This window comes from Lutra lutra, chromosome 7, assembly GCF_902655055.1.
Source record: "Lutra lutra chromosome 7, mLutLut1.2, whole genome shotgun sequence".
NCBI lineage: Eukaryota > Metazoa > Chordata > Mammalia > Carnivora > Mustelidae > Lutra > Lutra lutra.
Window position 1 is genome coordinate 44,510,724 of NC_062284.1, and position 18,143 is coordinate 44,528,866.

Here is an 18,143-nt window from a genome sequence, read left to right on the forward strand (position 1 = left end):
ATCTACATATATGGCTATGTAAACATAATATATCCTACCTGTGGCTTCCATGGCTTTGGCAATCTGCCGGAGAGAGAACCCCATTTCCAGCAAGGGTACTGCAATTGCTGGAGGAGGAGGAGAAGTTGAAAGTCTACTGCTGGGGTCTGACAAGGCTAAGACAAAAGAAAGAGAAATAAAAGCCTGTATCACTACATACCATGAGTAAAAAGTGACCTTATACTCTAAGTCCCCAATTTCTTAATACTGTACAAATTTAATCAATTTTTTTTCTTTTAAGATTCATGGGGCACCTGGGTGGCTCAGCCCATTAAGTGTTCAATTCTTGATTTCTGTTCAGGGCATGATTAACCTGTGATTAAGTTATAGTTAATATGACTAAGTTATAGCTTTTTAAGGTTTTCATAAAGCTAGCACAAAATAAAGCTGCTAAAAAAATTTAAAATATTTTCTTATTTTGAAATAGTTTCTTACAAAAGTTTTAAACTTAACAGAAATTTGCAAGCATAGTACAAAAGAATTCTCTTATCCCTGACCCACTGGAGAGTAAGTAGCAGACATGATGCTCCAACTCCCCTGAATACTCTAACATATCAACTCCTACAAAAAAGGCCACTGTTCTGCATAACAGGCCATCAGAGTAAGGAAATTAACAATGTCAACATCTAATCCAGACCCCATTCTAGTTTCTCCAGAAGTCCTGATAATGTTCTCTACAGCAAAGGAGCCAATCCAGGATAATCCTTGCATTTAGTTTTCATATCTCTTCCATCTCCTTTAATTACTTTGATACTTTGAAGATTACAGAAAGTCACTCAATTTGGGTTTGCTGATGTCTCATGATTAGATTCAGGTTGTGCTTTTTGGCAGAAGTACCAAAAAACTGATGTCGCCTTCTATGCATTGCATTCTATCAAATGGTACATGATTTCCATTTGTTCCATTACTGGTGATACTAATTTTGATCACTTGAGTTAAGCTGGTATCTGCCAGGCTTCTCCACCATAAAAGTACTCCTATTTTTTCCCCCTTTGTAATAAATATTTGTTGGGAAGAACTATGAGAATATGTAAAGATCCCATTCCTTATCAAAGCTAGATTCACTAGCACCCATTATTGTTTATTGGCTGAATAATTTATTATTATTATGATGGTTGACGAATGAGGATTTCCTAATTCTATCACTGCTTTCAGATTTATCAGTTTCCTTTCTCCATCACTATAGGGTTACAGATTCTCACTGTATTCATGGGTTATTATATGATACTATAATTATGATTTTTATTTTGATGCCCCAAATGTCCCAGATTTGGCTAGTGGAAGCCCCTTCAATCTGGTTTCTACATCCTTGAGGCATATGCCCATCAATCTCTGAGCACTTTATCACTTTCTGGCACAAGCTACTCCAGGCTCATCTCATACTTAACCCTGAAATCAGCCATTTCTGCAAGAAGATCAGAGTTCCCTTTTAGTAAAGAATGGTATTTAGAATGTGTTTATTGCTACTAAAGCATCACTGCTCCTAGGCCCTCTCAGTGACAGTGCTGATAGAAGCCCTCTGCACCCTGCATGGCCCTGATCCCTAGTGCTCAGCTATGTGGACATTTCCTCCAATACCCCATACCAGGTCACTCCCACAGACAAGAAGTTTCCCTCACTCCAGTCTGGCTGATACTCCCAATCTGGACCACTATGCCACCCACCTCCCAAATCCTGCTGGCATGAAAGCCTACCTAGCTTGGCCCCACTTAATGTTTTTGAATTAAATTAGGAAGGAAAGAAGAAGGAAGAAGGGAGAATGACAACTTTCATTTTTGCTTAAAAAATGTCACTATTGCTAGGGTGGTAACAGTCCTGATGCATCTGACAGACTTCTACTTCTAGCCATCATGGAGTAAGAGAGACTGGATTTACCTATGACAACTAAAAGAAGAAATGGAAATGTATCAAATGATGGACAAACAGGCTGCGTAGGACAGTGATCCCTGAGAGAAGGAAATCAAATTAGGCAAGGAGTTCAACTGCCTTAGCCTATTTCCTGGAAAGAATTTTCAAGCTGCAGTTCAGGGAGGGCAAATTCAACCTAAAGTCAGTGGTCTCTCTGAATTGAGGAGATGAGAGTAAAGGATTCAGGTTGCTAGTGTTCACAGGGTAGAATACCAGAATAGAGAGAGCTGTATGGAAAGAAGAGAGCTGCACTGAAAGCGAACTCCAAAAATGTGCAAAGCGTCTTTCTTTCCCTCAAGTCTTCAGCTGATGCTAGTGCAGCAGCTATGCAGAGCTGAGGGAAGAATCTCCAAGAAACAGCAGGCAGTAGGGTTGGAAAGAATCTGTGTTACAATAAGCCAGAGAGAAAAAACCTCTGTGATACATGAGGCATTGGACAGAATACGAAGAAAGGCACTGGTTCAGTGATGGGGAAAAATTCAGCCAAGCTACCTCCTAACAAAGATTAAAAGAAAACCTTGAGAGAATCAAAATATTTCTAAGTAATTTAACCATATCTTATAACAAAGCTAAAGTATCTTTAAATAAATACAAACTATCCAGCACCCAATAAGGTAAAAGTCACAATGTCTAATAATCAATAAAAAAAATCACCAAACATTAAAAAAAAACAAGAAATACAATTCAAAATAAGTTTAAAAATTAGTAAATAGAAACAGACCTAGAAATTAGATAAATGATAAGTAGACAAGGATATTAAAACAGGTATAAAATTGATGCTCATTATTTGTGGACTCCATATTTGAAAATTCATCTACTCATTAAAGTTAATTTATAACTCCCAAATCAATACTCATGGTGCTTTTTACAGTCATTTATATGCACTCAGCGACAAAAAACCTTTCAGGCTCCTGACACATTTGTTCCCAGCTGAGACAGAACAGGTGATGCTCTATATTCTTGTTTTAGTTCTGAGACTATAAATAAGTCTAATCTTCAGAGTCTAGTGTCACATGTTTTGCATTTTTGTGCCTTTTCTTGGTGATTTTACTGTTTAAAATGGCCCCCAAGCATAGTGGTGAAGTACTGTCTAATGTTTTTAAGCACAAGAAGGCTGTAATATGCCTTATGGAGAAAATGTAAGTGTCAGATAAATTTCATTCAGGCACGAGTTATGGTGTTCTTGGGTCATGAGTTCAATACTAATGAATCAACAATATACATTAAATATAATGTCTTTAAATATAAACACACATAAAACAAAGTTATAATTGATCAGCTGACAAAATGTGACCAGAATTTCACAGAAACCTAGCCCAGTATTTCCCTTAGGAGCAATAATAGTTCAGTGTTCACAAACTTTTTAAACGTAACTATTCTAACAATGAAAACTATTATTCCATGTACTTGATAAGGCAGAGAAAAGATTAAGCAACTTCTAGTTATGAAAATCACAATGTCTGAAAGGAAAAATACGCTGGATGGGATTATGAGTAAACTAAACACTACAAAAGAAAAGATTAATGAACAGAAGACACAACAACAAAAACCTTCAAAAATGGAAACATATAGAAAAAAGACACTAGGGCGCCTGGGTGGCTCAGTGGTTTAAGCCTCTGCCTTCGGCTCAGGTCATGATCTCAGGGTCCTGGGATCGAGTCCCGCATCGGGCTCTCTGCTCATTGGGGAGCCTGCTTCCCTCTCTCTCTCTCTCTGCCTGCCTCTCTGCCTGCTTGTGATCTCTCTCTGTCAAATAACAAATAAAATCTTAAAAAAAAAAAAAAAAAGAAAAGAAAAAAGACACTAAAAAAACCCCAAAGCATTAGTGATCTGTGGGACAACTTCAAATGGTGTTGTATACACATAACCATAGATACTGAAATGGAGGAATGCAACAGAAAAAAAATAAATAAAATAAAATAAAATAAATAAAATAAAATGTACCATTGTTACATTTTTTTTTTTTTAGAACTGGGATTTTTTTTTTTCAAAGATTTATTTATTTATTTGACAGACAGAGATCACAAGTAGGCAGAGAGGCAGACAGACAGAGAGAGAGGTGGAAGCAGGCTCCCTGCAGAGCACAGAGCCCGATGCAGGGCTCGATCCCAGGACACTGGGACCATGACCTGAGCCGAAGGCAGAGGCTTTAACCCACTGAGCCACCCAGGTGCCCCGTTACATTTTTTAATATACATGAAGTGGTATAACATTATTTAAAGATAGCCTATGATAATTAAAGATTAATATATACATGAAGGTAATCTCTAAAAATACAAAGTATAGCTAATAAGCCAACAAAGGAGATGAAATAATAAAAAATACTGATTTAATCCAAAGAAGGTAGAAACAGAGGAAAAAAAGAACAAAGAAAAGATGACATGAACAGAAAGATGATAAATTTAAACACAACCATACATTAACACATTCAATGTAAATGGTCTAAACACATCAATTAAAAGGCAGAGAATATCAGGTTGGATTAAAAAAGCAAGAACCCCTCCACCCCAAAAAAGCAAGGCCCAACAATAAGCTGCCTTTAAGAAACCATTTTAAAAATAAAGACACAAAAATGTTAAAGGTAAGATATAGGAGAAGAGAGACGATTCTAATTTAAAAAAAGAAGAAGAAGGAAAAGGAGGAGGAGGAGGCTATATTTACACTAGAAAAAATAGATTTAAGGGCAAAGGATATTACCAGGGTAAAGACTATAATTTCATAATGATAAAGAGGTCAATCCAATAAGAAGACTTAAGAATCCTAGATATTTATGGACCTAAAGAGAATTTTAAAATACATGAAACAAAAAATAATAAATGAAAGAGGAAATAAACAAATCCATAATTACAGTCAGAGATTTCAACTCTACTCTATCAATAACTGATAGAATAAGTAGACTTGAACATAACAATCAACCACCTTGACCTAACCAACAATTTACAGAACACTCCATTCAACAACAGCATAATACACATTTTTTCCAAGTGCACATTGAATATTTATCAAAACAGACCATATTCCGGGCCATAAAGTAAGTCTCAACAAATTTAACAGAATTCACATTATACAAGACATGTTCTCTGATAACAATGACATTAAATTAGAAATCAGTAAGAGAGAGACATTTGGAAAATTCCTAAATATTTGCAAACAAAATAAGATACTTCCAAATGACCCAATTCTCAAAGAGATATCCATGGTAAATAGATAGTACTTTAACTGAATGAAAATGAAAACACAGCATCTCAATATGTGTGGTTGAAGCAAAAGGCAATGCTCAAGGGAAATTCACAGCACTAAAAATGCCTATGTTAGAAAATAAGAAGGGTCTGATATGACTTATATAGAGTACACCATTTCTCTCCCAAGTAGCCATAATTCAATCTACAGCTTCAAAATAAAAACAGTTCAGCTTGATAGGACAGATTGCCCCCTTAATTAAAATCACTGTTCTACCTTCAATGAGAATGCCCAAGTTTTTAAGTCCCAATATCAGGAATGCCAAGAGGCTTGGGTATCATAGTGCATGACAGCACACACACCTGTGCGGTTAGCTGGCCTTGCTGACTGGGAATCAGGAGAAGTTAAGCTTTGCCTCCTTCCTACTTCATCAGAAGGAGAAGTTGGTAACGATGATATTGGAGGAGTCTGTGCACGACGTGTGGGAAGTACAGTGGTAGTTGGGTAACTAGAGAACATTTGCCTTTAAGAAAACAACAATGGTTAGCATAAAAATCCAATTAGAAAATAATATAATATATCACAGTCCTCTTATAGAAGATATTCAACCTGGAAAACTATATAAGTTACTATAGTTTAATGGAGAGGGAAGAAAGACTCCAACAATTTTAATAATCATTATCTAATAGGACACCTCTTACTATAAAAGTAATATACCGTATTATTTGTTCAGCAAAATGCCAGCAACATAGCAGGTGGGGGAGATTGAGCAATTACAAAATAGATTTTAAAAAATCCCTGCCTTCATGCTTTCCTTCCACTATAATACCAAGATGACAGTGGTATTTTGGTAGACATACAGTAGTTAGAGAGTAAAGACTTTTAAAGATAGCTAACTTAACAGTTACTTCAAATATAAATTTACTAGTTAGCCATGAAATCATTCACATGAATAAAGTTAATAGTCAATAGGTAAGTTATGGAAAGAAAAGGTAACTCTCCAGGCCCCCCTGCACAACTGAAAAACAGCGTATGAATGGTATGCCAGCTGTTTAGAGGGGAAAGGCAGAGAGAGGCAGTCCCTGTCGGCCTGAGAAGGCAGACACTGGCTAAAGAATAAGGTTCAGCAAGATCCTCACCAACTGTCTACTCTTAAGATTTGTCCAACAAAACTAATAACAACTTTTTAAGCATCAAAAAAGCATTGTCTAGTCAGTCGAATAACTGATACAATGATATTCATAGATGGGTCAGTTGTTCCCGGATGGTTAGCCAGGCAAACACAACTGCAGCTCCAATGTTGTCCCAGCCAACAGTAGGCAAACAAAGACTGAGAACAAAGGAGGAGTCACAAGGTCTGTCAATGTCTGTGAGAGCCAGGGAATGTTATTTTACCAGTGAATCCCATGCCTGCACAGCACAGCTTGGAAGACAACAAGGATTAAAAACCATATTAGAATATCCTATTATTCCTCTCTTCCTTCTTTCTTGAACAGAAGTATCTCCTGGAACTGTTACTCTAGTGAGAGAGCTAAGATGTGAGAGGACTGGGCAATAGTAACTGCCAGGATGAGTGTTCATGCCTAACAGCAGACCAGTAACTCTCAGTGTGGGAGCTGAAGACCACTGCATCAGAATCATTGGGGACCCTTAACTCAAATACAAATTGTGTACCCCACCAGACCTACCAAAAGAGACTACAGGGAGATACAACCAGAGCTTTAAAAAGCTTCCCAGGTGGCTCTTGCAAACACTAAAAATTAAGAAGCATTATGATTAACAGCCCCTCTCTCTTCTACTCTCTAAGATGTCAGTCTACACACTAGGAATAATGATAACCTGTCAATTAAGGGAAGGGGGGGAAAGAAAGAAGAGAAAGATAGACTAACCATTGTACTGCCCTTTATTTCACTTAAGACCTAGTTAAGGGAACTCACGGAATAGGCCCTTCCTAATGATTTTCTCTAAAAAATTTTCATTTCGTGTATATACCTGGCAAACTGAAGCAAACAGAAATTTAAACATTATTTGAAATTTACAAACCTACTAAAATAGGGTTGGCTAAAGGAGTATTCTAAGACATGCTCTTTCATTTGAGTAGATTTGTTTGATCTTATAATAAAAATAAAAGTATAATTAAGAAATAATTCTTAAAAGGGAAGTAACCTGAGAAAATTATTTCCACAAAAGTGAGCTCTATCTTGAGGCTCTAATATTCAATACAAGCATTTACTTTTAGAGGAAAAAAATATTCAAAAGCCTAGGTGAAAAAAAAAAAAGATTATTATAAGGAGATAGACTGCTAGAGTATCTGATTATCAGCAGCACAAGTGATAGATCTGGGACCACCCCAAAACTGGCTGTGAGTCTTTGGGCAAGTTATTAAACTTCTGAGGGACATTCCCAACTTCAGCAAAATGGGTTTGACTCTATGAACTCTTAGGTTCCTTCTAGCTCTAGAATGCTTTTAGTTAGGCATGTTCTTTATAAGAGAATGATTGTGTGATCAGAATCACAGGCATCAATACGACAGATGTTAAAGCCAGCTTCCCTACCTGAGAAGACTAAGTGGCATCACTCCAGGGGATTCAGATGCAGGTACTGTCTCTGTGTCAGTGACTGGAGTGGTGGCAGTCGTGGTGTCCTCCAGTGAGCTGCTCATAAAGGAAGTTGTGCTCGAGGCTGATGGGCTAGTGGTAACTGGGGTCTGTGCCTGCTGGGCTTGGTCACTTTCTTCAGTTTGTTGATCAATCTCTGTAAACCAACATAAATATTTAAAAAGTGACATGTGAATGGAAAACTTTAAGATTTAATTTGACAAGTTTCTAAATATATTTTGTAAGTACCATTTTCTATGAAATATTTTTTTAATATTCTTGTATATATACATCCTTGTATACACTACTGTACCCATCGTTATGAACTCTACACATAATAAGGTAATAAGCAATTACTCATTTTTTAGAAAAGTTTCTCTTAAAAACAAAAAATAGTGTCACTTTTTGCTATAAGATTTGACTAGAGCTTCTCTAATGATATCTAATCACTAAAACTGTGTTTCCTTAGCACTCTGATTTTGATGCCTATCTTTAGTCTTCAAACATGCAAAGATGAAGACATATAAATACATATAATACATGTAAATATAATACAAATCTAGACAGAAACCTCATGCTCTAAACAGGAGCTTAAAAAATTAATTAAAACATCTAAGAGCTTACAAAGTATAAATTTTTTTCTTATCTGAAAGAGAGCTTACAAGTAAACCTAATATCAAGATAGCAGTGGGGCACCTGCATGGTTCAGTCATTTAAGCGCCCAACTCTTGATTTAGGCGCAGGGTTATGATCTTGGGGTCATGAGATCAAGCCCTGCCACTCGCTCTGTGCTCAGCAGGGAGTCTGCTTCCCCTCTCCTTCTGCCTTCTGGCTCCCCCTCCACTTGTTCTTTCTCTCTCTAAAATAAGGTCTTAAAAAAAAAAAAAAAGAAAGAAAAGAAGATAGTAGTTGCCACAAAGATAACTAATTCTATTAGGGTTGCCAAATGGCCACATACCTTCATAATCATGATCTTAATATGCCTATTCATATACAACATGCACTTTTCTCTATTTACTGTCTAAGCTATGAAAGGAAGAAAGGGAGTAAGGGAAAAGGGAAGGAAGGAGGAAGAGGAAGGGAAGAAAGAAAAAAAGAACTTAAGTTTCATGAAGGCAAGGGACTTTGTTTTGTTTGGTGCTGGCTCCCCAGAACCAAGATAAGTACCTGGCACATATAGACAGACACTCAATAAACATTTACTGAATATATCTAATTTTTATCTCAGAATTCATATTACCCCCAAAGGTGAAGATAAAAGATAAAATAGGGTTTTTTTCCTACAATACAGAATCTATAAAAGTAGTACCTCAAAATGTCTCTGGGAAAATTATGAGAATAGTATATATTTTGAATCAGATCAATAAATATTTATGTACCTTTTGTGGCATAAGTTTTACAAAGTGTAATAATAACAATTAAATTCTGTGATTGTGTAGGTTTAAGATAGAAAATTACAAGTAGACAGATAATCATTAATATAAAAGATACAAAAAAGAACTGTTTACCTTGCAAAAGAAAAACAATATGAAAACTGCTCTGGCCAAAAAGTTTTTTATAAATCACTGATGGAATATATCATATCTGACATTGTAAACAATTTCAACAACACAAAAGGAAAAAAAAACCAGATAACATACCTTGTTTAATTTTGCCCCCAAACTGGTCTTCCAAGAGCCCATGGACCACTAATTTATAGATCATGGCTTGAGCTCGCTCCAGATCAGCTAATCCCAACGCTCTCTTGATGGGTGACCGCATGACTGCTCTCTTCACCATGTGTCGCATCAAGAACTGCAAGGCTGCGCGCATCTCCACATCTTCATGAACAACTGGAGAGCTTGCACAGTCTGAGTTATGACCATTTTCCGCCAGAACTTTTGGTATCAGCAACAGCTCAGCATATTTACTACAGCCAAGAAGAGCACTAAGTGATTTCATAGCACCGAGGTAGAGATAGGACAGCTGGACTGCTCGGATTTCCGACTGGGCTATGTCATGGTTTTTGGATATGTGTTCGTGATTTTTCCTTTTTCCTTCTGTTATCTGATGTTGGGGTTCCACATTTGGCAGTGTTGGATCTAAAGAAAATGAAGCTATTTCGTTGTCTGATTTGGAGGCTGTGGTACCCTGACTTTTGACATCATCAGTTGTTAAGCCGGCTCGCATATCTAAAGCAGATTCACTCTCAGTTTTCTGATCAACATCCCCTTTCTCCTCAGACTCATGTCGGTGTTTCTTTTCATGTCGCTTGGTGCTCTGTTTGCCCGTGTCTTCATGAATACCAGTCAGATACGTGAGGTCCAGCAACACAGAAGCCGTCAGGCCTCGGAATCGCGCCACATCAAAAGGCAGTGGTTCACAGGGTTCCAGATTATACAATGGAGTATCACTAGGCGACCAAAAAGTTGGGAAGCTTTAATAAAGATCAGAATGACACAGGAAGAAGCAAGTGAGGGATAGACAGGAGGAAGGTACAGAAAATAATGTAAACAAAATAAGATGCATCATGTACACAGTACAAAGAATAATTTACACAAACTAGAGAAATCATTACAGAGGAAAAAAAATGAGTCTTTCATGAAAAAATAGGGAGATGTGATGATAAATGCAAAAGCAATGAGATGTGCATGTATTTTCAAATCAGAATATTCACTATACTATAATGTAAAAATTAGCAAAATTTCTAAAAAGAGTCAAACAGTAAATATTTTAGACCTTGCAGGCCACACAGTCTTCAAGGCAACTTTTCAACCCTGCCATCATAGTGTGAAAGCAGCCACTGGATACCTAAATGAATGGGTGTGGCTGTGTAACATTATTTACAAAAACAAGAGGTGGGCCAGATGTAGTTTGCCTATTCCTAATATAAGCTATTTGAAAAGTCTGTATAACAGATTTCGCTTATTATGTGCGTAATGCCTATAGTCTATTGAAGAGGTTCTAAGACTTTGTTTTCATTTTAAGATTACCTTGTAGTCTTCAATTAATGCTTCCAATTAAGCAAAAATATGATCACATATTTCCTGATACTTGCCAAGAATTTACTGAAATTTTAAAATAATGTTACAAATACATAAAATGTAAGAGCTTGGGTAAATACCTAATGTCTGGTGGCATAAATTTCTCATATTAACCTAAATCTTGGTTCTAGCTTAACCATCTTAAGCTTATTTTCCCTTTTCCTCATTTCCTTATTTATTTATTTATTTATTTATTTATTTATTTATTTATTTTGCTTTATTGTATTTGCACTTTCTTAAGACATAATAAATCCTTTCTGAAACAAGGTGAAGAATGAAAGAAAAGGTAGATACTCATGTAACACTGTAAAGTTTTCACTGGTTTCTTACCTTGGTAGAGTGGGTGAATGTAAGTATAGGGTGAAACTGTGTATAAACCTTATCTATGTGTTAGTTTTCAGCTGAGAGAACAGCTATTGTTAGATTCTAAAAAAGTACTGCCTGCAACTAATATTTGAGAACTACTGTTTTAGATATTGTCCCATGTCATATTAAAACTATAGAACAATCACTTTAGGTAGTATAATGAATAGTTACATATTATTATTAATAAATCATTATTTTTAAATGCTGCAACTATGTAGAATTCATTAGATAAGTGAGTCCCCTTATTAATGAAGAAACTTGACACATTTCTTTTGAAACATAAAGTTTCTATTTCACACAAATCCTATGTGATCGCAAACACATCTAAATGCTTTTAAGTGTACAGTGTGTCAAATAAATGTAATTTCCCTATCTACCCAAAATATTGTGCCCTGAGGGGACAGGAATATGTGCTTTAAAAAAAAAAAAAAAAAAGCAAGAGTACTTAATATCACAGTTAATCCAAAACCTATTTTTAGTCATTCAAATGTTCCTGCCTACATTCAAAGCCCACCTACACAAAATATAATTGACATATCTGCTGGCTGGCTTTTTTCTATCCCAGTGTGTAATGGAAATGATCAAAAAGCAAGCAGCCAAATGAAAAATAGGAAGACAGATCCCAGTTAAACCTAAATTAATGAGCTTACCATTTCTTCACAAAACAAAACCCATATATCTTATAAACCACTAATATTCAAGGTAACATGGGTTTGAGATATATTCTTTTATGAAATCACAGTACTCATACCCAGCTGTGTGAAAAAAAAATATTTAAAAAATTGTCAGCTCACCTAAAATACATAGTTACTCACTGTCCATAGGCAGTGGCCCATTTCACCATTAAATACTTGTTTGCTAAAAGTGTAACTCAACAGATCATACCTGATGGTAATTTCTGCTTCATCCCATTGGACCTTGGCAGACGTGCTGCCCTCTTTGACCACTCCCAGCAGCGTGGCATGGCGCCCAGTTTGCTTGTGAACACACCGACCTCCAACTCTAAGACCAGCATCAACTCCTCCTATCACTGCCAGCACAGGCCACACCTCTATGCAAAGGGTCCTCAGCTGCGGCTCTGAGAGGTCAGCAAGGCCATGTCTATTATGTTTACCTTTCTCTTCCTCTTTGCTCTCCTTCTCCTCTCTCATTTCATTTTCCTCTCGGCTTTGCACCGAGCGGCTTTTCTTTAGCTTCTGACCTGACTCTTTAATACATATCTTAATTTTATGCAGCCTTTCCATCATTTTTTTGTTAATGCAGTAAGTCCAACGGTCTGTTCGGTGAAGGATACGGATAAGCTGAATAGTGGCCTCCGCCAGCACTGCTGCTACTGGACTACAAATAGGGTCTCCTGGAAGTAAGTCTCGTGGTGTGCCACGCATTTGCATATCACAAATTTTCACCTAGAAGGAAAAATACCAGCAAATGTTTGATATTAATAGTTCTCCTAAACTATAAGTCACTATAAATTCTAGCACATGTAATCCCATTTGAACTTGCGTTTGGTCTCCTAATACATGTATATTATACCACTGGCTGCTGATACGGAGTGAGCAAATATTAAAAATTTATTAAGTTAGTATGGTCCTCTGAAACAAGATGCTCTGTCATTTAAACTTCCTCCTACAGCCTGTATCAGAGCTATTGTGGCCAGCCAGAAGATGGGTTTAGACCAAGCTCTAGGAGACTGATTCCATTTACTCCAAAAAAAAAAAAAAAAAAAAAGCCTACTCACTCTCATCCTTAAGGCAAGTCCTGAGCCCATCTTATACTGCTCAATGGGCATGAAGATAAAAGAACAAGTCTAGATAATTGGGATATTTCCAATCTACACATTTCAAATAAGACCGTGAGGTTGAAAAAAGAGCAAGACTTTGGTTCAAATCTTAACTCTGCATAATCTTGGGAAATTATTTAATCTCACTAAACCTCAGCTCTTTCATCTGAAAAAAAATCACAATATCTGTCTTTTATGATTATTTTAAAGATTAAATGAGACTATGTACATAAAGTGCTTATTACTACAGTGCCAGGTACACAGTAAAGTGTTCAAAAAGATGTTAATTACCATTAATACTGTTTTTACCAGAGACTGTGAAACTTATCAGGAAAGGCTTCTGATAAGAATAAATTGGGCAGAATAAATTGATTGATATATAGTCCAAGGCTGAATTAACTCCTTTAAGGTTCAGAGACATTGGGGAGCAACAGGCTATCACTTTGAGTAGAAAACGGCAGAGCCTCGTTTGGGCTGCGAGATTGTCTTTGGGGAAAGGGATGACTGCAGGTACTGGGTTGTTTATTCACTTCATCTCCAGTTTTGTTTATTACTTGCTCAAGAGGCAGTTTCCCTTTCTCATGAATGGCTAGCTTAAAATTATACCATCTTGGCAACTGTTTTTTTCTTGGCAATTTTTTGTAAAGATTTTATCTATTTATTGGATAGACAGAGATCACAAGTAGGCAGAGAGAGAGGGAGGGGAAACAAGTTCCCTGCTGAGCAGAGAGCCCGATGGAGGGCTCGATCCCAGGACACTGAGATCATGACCTGAGCAGAAGGCAGAGGCTTTTAACCCACTGAGCCACCCAGACGCCCCTTTCTTGGCAATTGTTAAAACATATTAAAACCATACAATAAAAGGTGACTTTCATGGTTAGGACTGATCAAATCCAGCACTTTCATTATAGAAATATGACAGTGTGAAAACTTTCTTAACAAAATAACTAGAAATTCTGGAGACAAGAGCTAGGCTATACTACATCCTCAAATGAAAGGACGGTAGAAAACAAATCCACCCATCAGCACATTTCTCTGTGGGAGACCACAGAGAAATCAGTCTCTGCCTGGGTGTTAGAAGAGGAGAACAAAAAAGTTTTTAGTGAGAGGGTATCTCTTTAATACTGTCCTCCTGAAGGTTTAGGGTTCAAATTTACACCATCTATAAGGTATAAGAACCCCCTCAGCTGAATGAACCTCAGGTTCCCCATCACAACTAGAACTTCTATTATTCAGCTAATGGTATCTGATTACATTCAAGATGATTTCTAGATCTCCTATATGCACAACTGCCAGTGAACCATATTATGCCTAAACTGTTTCCTATAATTCCTACAACTGAAAGGAATTATTACATTCAAATTGCCAGATATCAAATAGTGCCTTAATGAAAAATAAAGGTACTTTCTAAAAGTAACCTATCTTTCCAGGAGAGCAAATTACCTGAGCAGGTAATTTGTAGAAATAGCAGGTAGTAGAAATAGCTTACTCTATTTATAAACTATCAGATCCTAACAAATACTAGTAAAAAAAGACAAATATTCTTTACACTTAAGTACAAAGGTATGAGATTTCATTACCTTTTCCCCTGGGTTGCTACTATAGAACATTACACATGGGTACAACTCTGCTGCATCCACATCTTCAAAAGCTAATTTGGGTTCCTATAGAGTGGCAGAAATGATAAAAAGAAATAAGAATTTTTTTTAATGTACAACAACCAATCACATTAAGATTCAAAGCTTTTATGAGACACAACACAATTTACAAGAACAAATCTCAAATAACACTGCTAACCAAGAAAATCCCACAAGCAACAAATGATCCTGATTTGTTCATCTGCTTCAAAAATCTTAACTGGGATTTTATCATCTTTCTGTTGTTTGGTAAAAGAACCAAAAGGTAATAGAGTAAAAGCAGAGAAGAGTGGGTAATTTATAACCTGGGTAACCAGCACTTAAATAATTGAGTTGAGTATAAATAAAAACAAGAAAACATATATAGCTTGTGAATGAGTTTCAGTACCTCTCCATTTTTCCCAAAGGAAATGGTCCTGGCTTCCATGTCCAGCACACAGGTAATGAAATCTCCTTGAGTAAAGCTGGATAATGTCAGAGTCTGTTCTCCATTGTGATAAAGGTTACCACTGTAGGCCCGGTAGAGCCACATATCCGAGGTAGTACGGTGATTAAAGTCATGTACTGGCCAGCGAGAAACTCCAACACATGTGCCTTCATTACCTCTGTTTTCCTTCACAATGTAAAACTACAATAAAATGAAAGTGGTAATGATCACTAATATCTAAAAAACTTGTTTATATACTATTAACTGCATAAACCAATACTAGGGACTATGCTCATAAACAACACTGATGCATTTATGGGAATATGCTAAATTTATTTCCAGCCTAAGTGAAAATAACATACAAATCAAAGCTTCATCATTTTATAACAATTTAGACAGAAATTAAATTTTTACCTGTAGAACATTTAGAGTAACCTTTGAGTACTTATTTAAATAATTTTAGCTTATATTTCAATTATGAAGCCAAAGAGGTATGTCCAGTCCAGAAAATCATTAATGGAAAGCTTCAGTTCTTTACATTCAAATTTTCTAACTACTCTTTTATGCATATTTCCGTGCAGAGAAGAGTTAATACAGCAGGCCTGAAAGTGCCCCCTCCTTTTTTTCTTTGGACAGGGAGAGTAGGGTCGGGAGGGGCAGAGGGAAAGGTAGAGAAAGTTAGAGAAAGAATCTTAAGCAGGCTCCACACCTAGTATGGAACCCAACATGGGGCTTGATCTCACAACCCTATGATCATGACCTGAGCCAAAATCAAGAGTCGGATGCTTAACCAACTGAGCCACCCAGGTGCCCCAAGGCTCCTACCTTTAAAAAGCCCTGCTTGTAACACTGGCCCTTGGCTAGTCTCTGGGAATTCAACTGGTAAACAGTTTCCTACACTGATACAAAACTTTCCCTAAGTGATAAGGGTAGCTCACCAGGCATACAGTGTTTGAACAATGCAGTTTATGCTGAATCCTTGCTTTCCTCCTGGCAGTCTGGAATTTTGGTACATGCGAGGCAGAGCACACATTCATGATGAGCCCCCAGTAAAAATCTCGGCTGTGAAGTCTCTAATGGGCTTCCCTAACACTGCACATATGCTGCTGTGCTTTGTTGCTGGGAAAAAGCATATTCCATGTGAGCCCTCACAGGAGGGAGAGAACATAAAAAGCATGCACATGGATTCCTCCAGATTCCACCTTTGTCTTTTTCTCTTTTATCCAGCTTTGAGTCCTTAGTGGGTGGTTATAATAAATCTTAGTCGTGGGGTGCCTGGGTGGCTCAGTGGGTTAAAGCCTCTGCCTTCAGCTCAGGTCATCGGGTTCTCTGCTCAGCAGGGAGCCTGCTTCTCTCTCTCTCTCTCTGCCTGCCTCTCTGCCTATTTGTGATCTCTGTCAAATAAATAAAAATAAAATCTTTAAAAAAAATAAATCTTAGTTGTAAGTACAACTATATGCTGAGTCCTAGGAGTTCTTTTACCAAATCTTTGAATATAGGGGTGATTATGGGGACTCTAGACACAGTGGTGGCAACAAGAAGAGTCATTAGAACTTACTCATTAAAATATAGTTACAGCATTATTTGGAGAAAAGAGAGAGAGAGGGAGAGAAGTAGGAAAAAAAACAAAACTCTGGGGTCTGGTGGCTATGGAGTTACATGTGTTATGAAACAGCAGGTGAATTACTATCTGTTCAGAGAGATAAAATTACCTACGGAACTCAAAAATAAGAGATCCAACCATAAAAGAGTTAGCTCACTGGCTCCCGTGACTGCTTTTGGCCTTGTTAAAGTGAGGGGAAAAAAAAGCAGTCAGGGTAAAATTTGTGATGTTCTCTCTTACGGGAGGGAAAATAATGGGCCCCTGTAAATGGGCTTTGGATAGGCCAAAGAATAAAAATTCATTTCTAATTGTTTCTCCTCTGAGTGGGAGGGCAAAGAGTTCAAATTTCCCTGAAGGTGAATTGAGGGTAGACCAAAAATATTAGAAGTGTGTGTTGGTCTTTCCTCCAAGTAAGAGGATAAAAGTTAATCAGTTCCCAGAGCTGGAACAAAGCTGAAGAGAAGAGAAGAGAAGAGAAGAGAAGAGAAGAGAAGAGAAGAGAAGAGAAGAGAAGAGGAGAGGAGAGAAGAAGGAAAAGAAAAAGAAAAAGAAAAAGGGGAGGAGGAAGAAGAACGGGGAAGGGGAAGGGAGGGGAAGGAAGGGGAGAGGAAAAGAGGGGAGAGGAGAGGAGAAGGGGAAGGGAAAGGGAAGAAAAGGGAAAGCGAAAAAGGGAAGGGAAGGGAAAGGAAAGGGGAAAGAGGTGAGAGGAAAGAGAAAGGAAAGGAAAGAAAGAAAACAAAAACACCTCTCCAGTTATTTTCTTTAGACTAGATACTTCCACTGCTGTAGCAGTGTCCTTGACCCATCCAATTACCCTAAACTTACTGCTAAGACTTTGAGAAAACTTGACATCTAATAGGGAAAAGTTTTACATTTAAAAATTTTAAATTAAGAATAAAACAACTTTATTTTGTGGTACTGCATCTAGATGTATGATAACATTTGATGTAAAATGTTATAGGCTTATAACTTCATAAATGCTAAGGGATCATCCTAATCAGTGAAAGCTAGAAAGGAAAAATTGTTAGGGAGACACAACTTCCTTGTTTTTTGCCACCAGTTGGTAAATTTAAACTCTTTTGAGTATCAGACACAAAATAAGTTTCCATAACTGATGATTTTTTGATATGATTTTTGCTTAATGGAGCCTTTGAAAAAAGGGAGACAACATATGAAGAGTGATTAGATAATCTCCAGAGATTCACAGATATATTTTCAGAGTTTTAAAAAGTAGTTTTCACTTGCCATTGAGTTCATCGTAAAATCTGATGTCTGACTCTCAGAGGCTAATGATTTTCTAACCTAAAGTGCATATTTCTGACTGGCTAAATTTGGACTTGAAGACTGACAAGGCCAACAAGAGCCTTTCAGAAAAACCTTGCTTGTCACCTGGACTTGAAACACAGCAGTTTGGTCTGACAATTTCTAGGCTTCAATGCTGCCAAAAAAACTTGTTAGCTTTTTAGAATTCTGAATTTACAGATTCTAATTGCCCGGACCTGACTGTAAGCTGAAATGCAATACTGTCTGCCATGGGCTATTTCAACCCAACATGAGCTGTGCTCAATTCAAAAGCAGGAACT

At 37.1% G+C, this 18,143-nt stretch overlaps 1 protein-coding gene across 7 annotated transcripts in view; it reads right to left on the bottom strand.

Moving 5' to 3' along the window:
* Window positions 1-18,143, bottom strand: part of HERC1 (HECT and RLD domain containing E3 ubiquitin protein ligase family member 1) — a 195,961-nt gene that overhangs the window by 49,090 nt on the left and 128,728 nt on the right. For 6 of the 7 annotated variants that reach the window (XM_047736349.1, XM_047736348.1, XM_047736350.1 and 3 more), the window contains 7 exons: window positions 14,919-15,158; window positions 14,474-14,557; window positions 11,999-12,519; window positions 9,365-10,140; window positions 7,683-7,881; window positions 5,490-5,650; window positions 39-155 (listed from right to left, as the gene is read on the bottom strand). In XM_047736349.1, the coding sequence (XP_047592305.1) occupies window positions 39-155; window positions 5,490-5,650; window positions 7,683-7,881; window positions 9,365-10,140; window positions 11,999-12,519; window positions 14,474-14,557; window positions 14,919-15,158 (2,098 nt within the window). The remainder of the gene's footprint in view (window positions 1-38; window positions 156-5,489; window positions 5,651-7,682; window positions 7,882-9,364; window positions 10,141-11,998; window positions 12,520-14,473; window positions 14,558-14,918; window positions 15,159-18,143) is intronic. The other variant, XM_047736351.1, reaches the window with a different exon arrangement.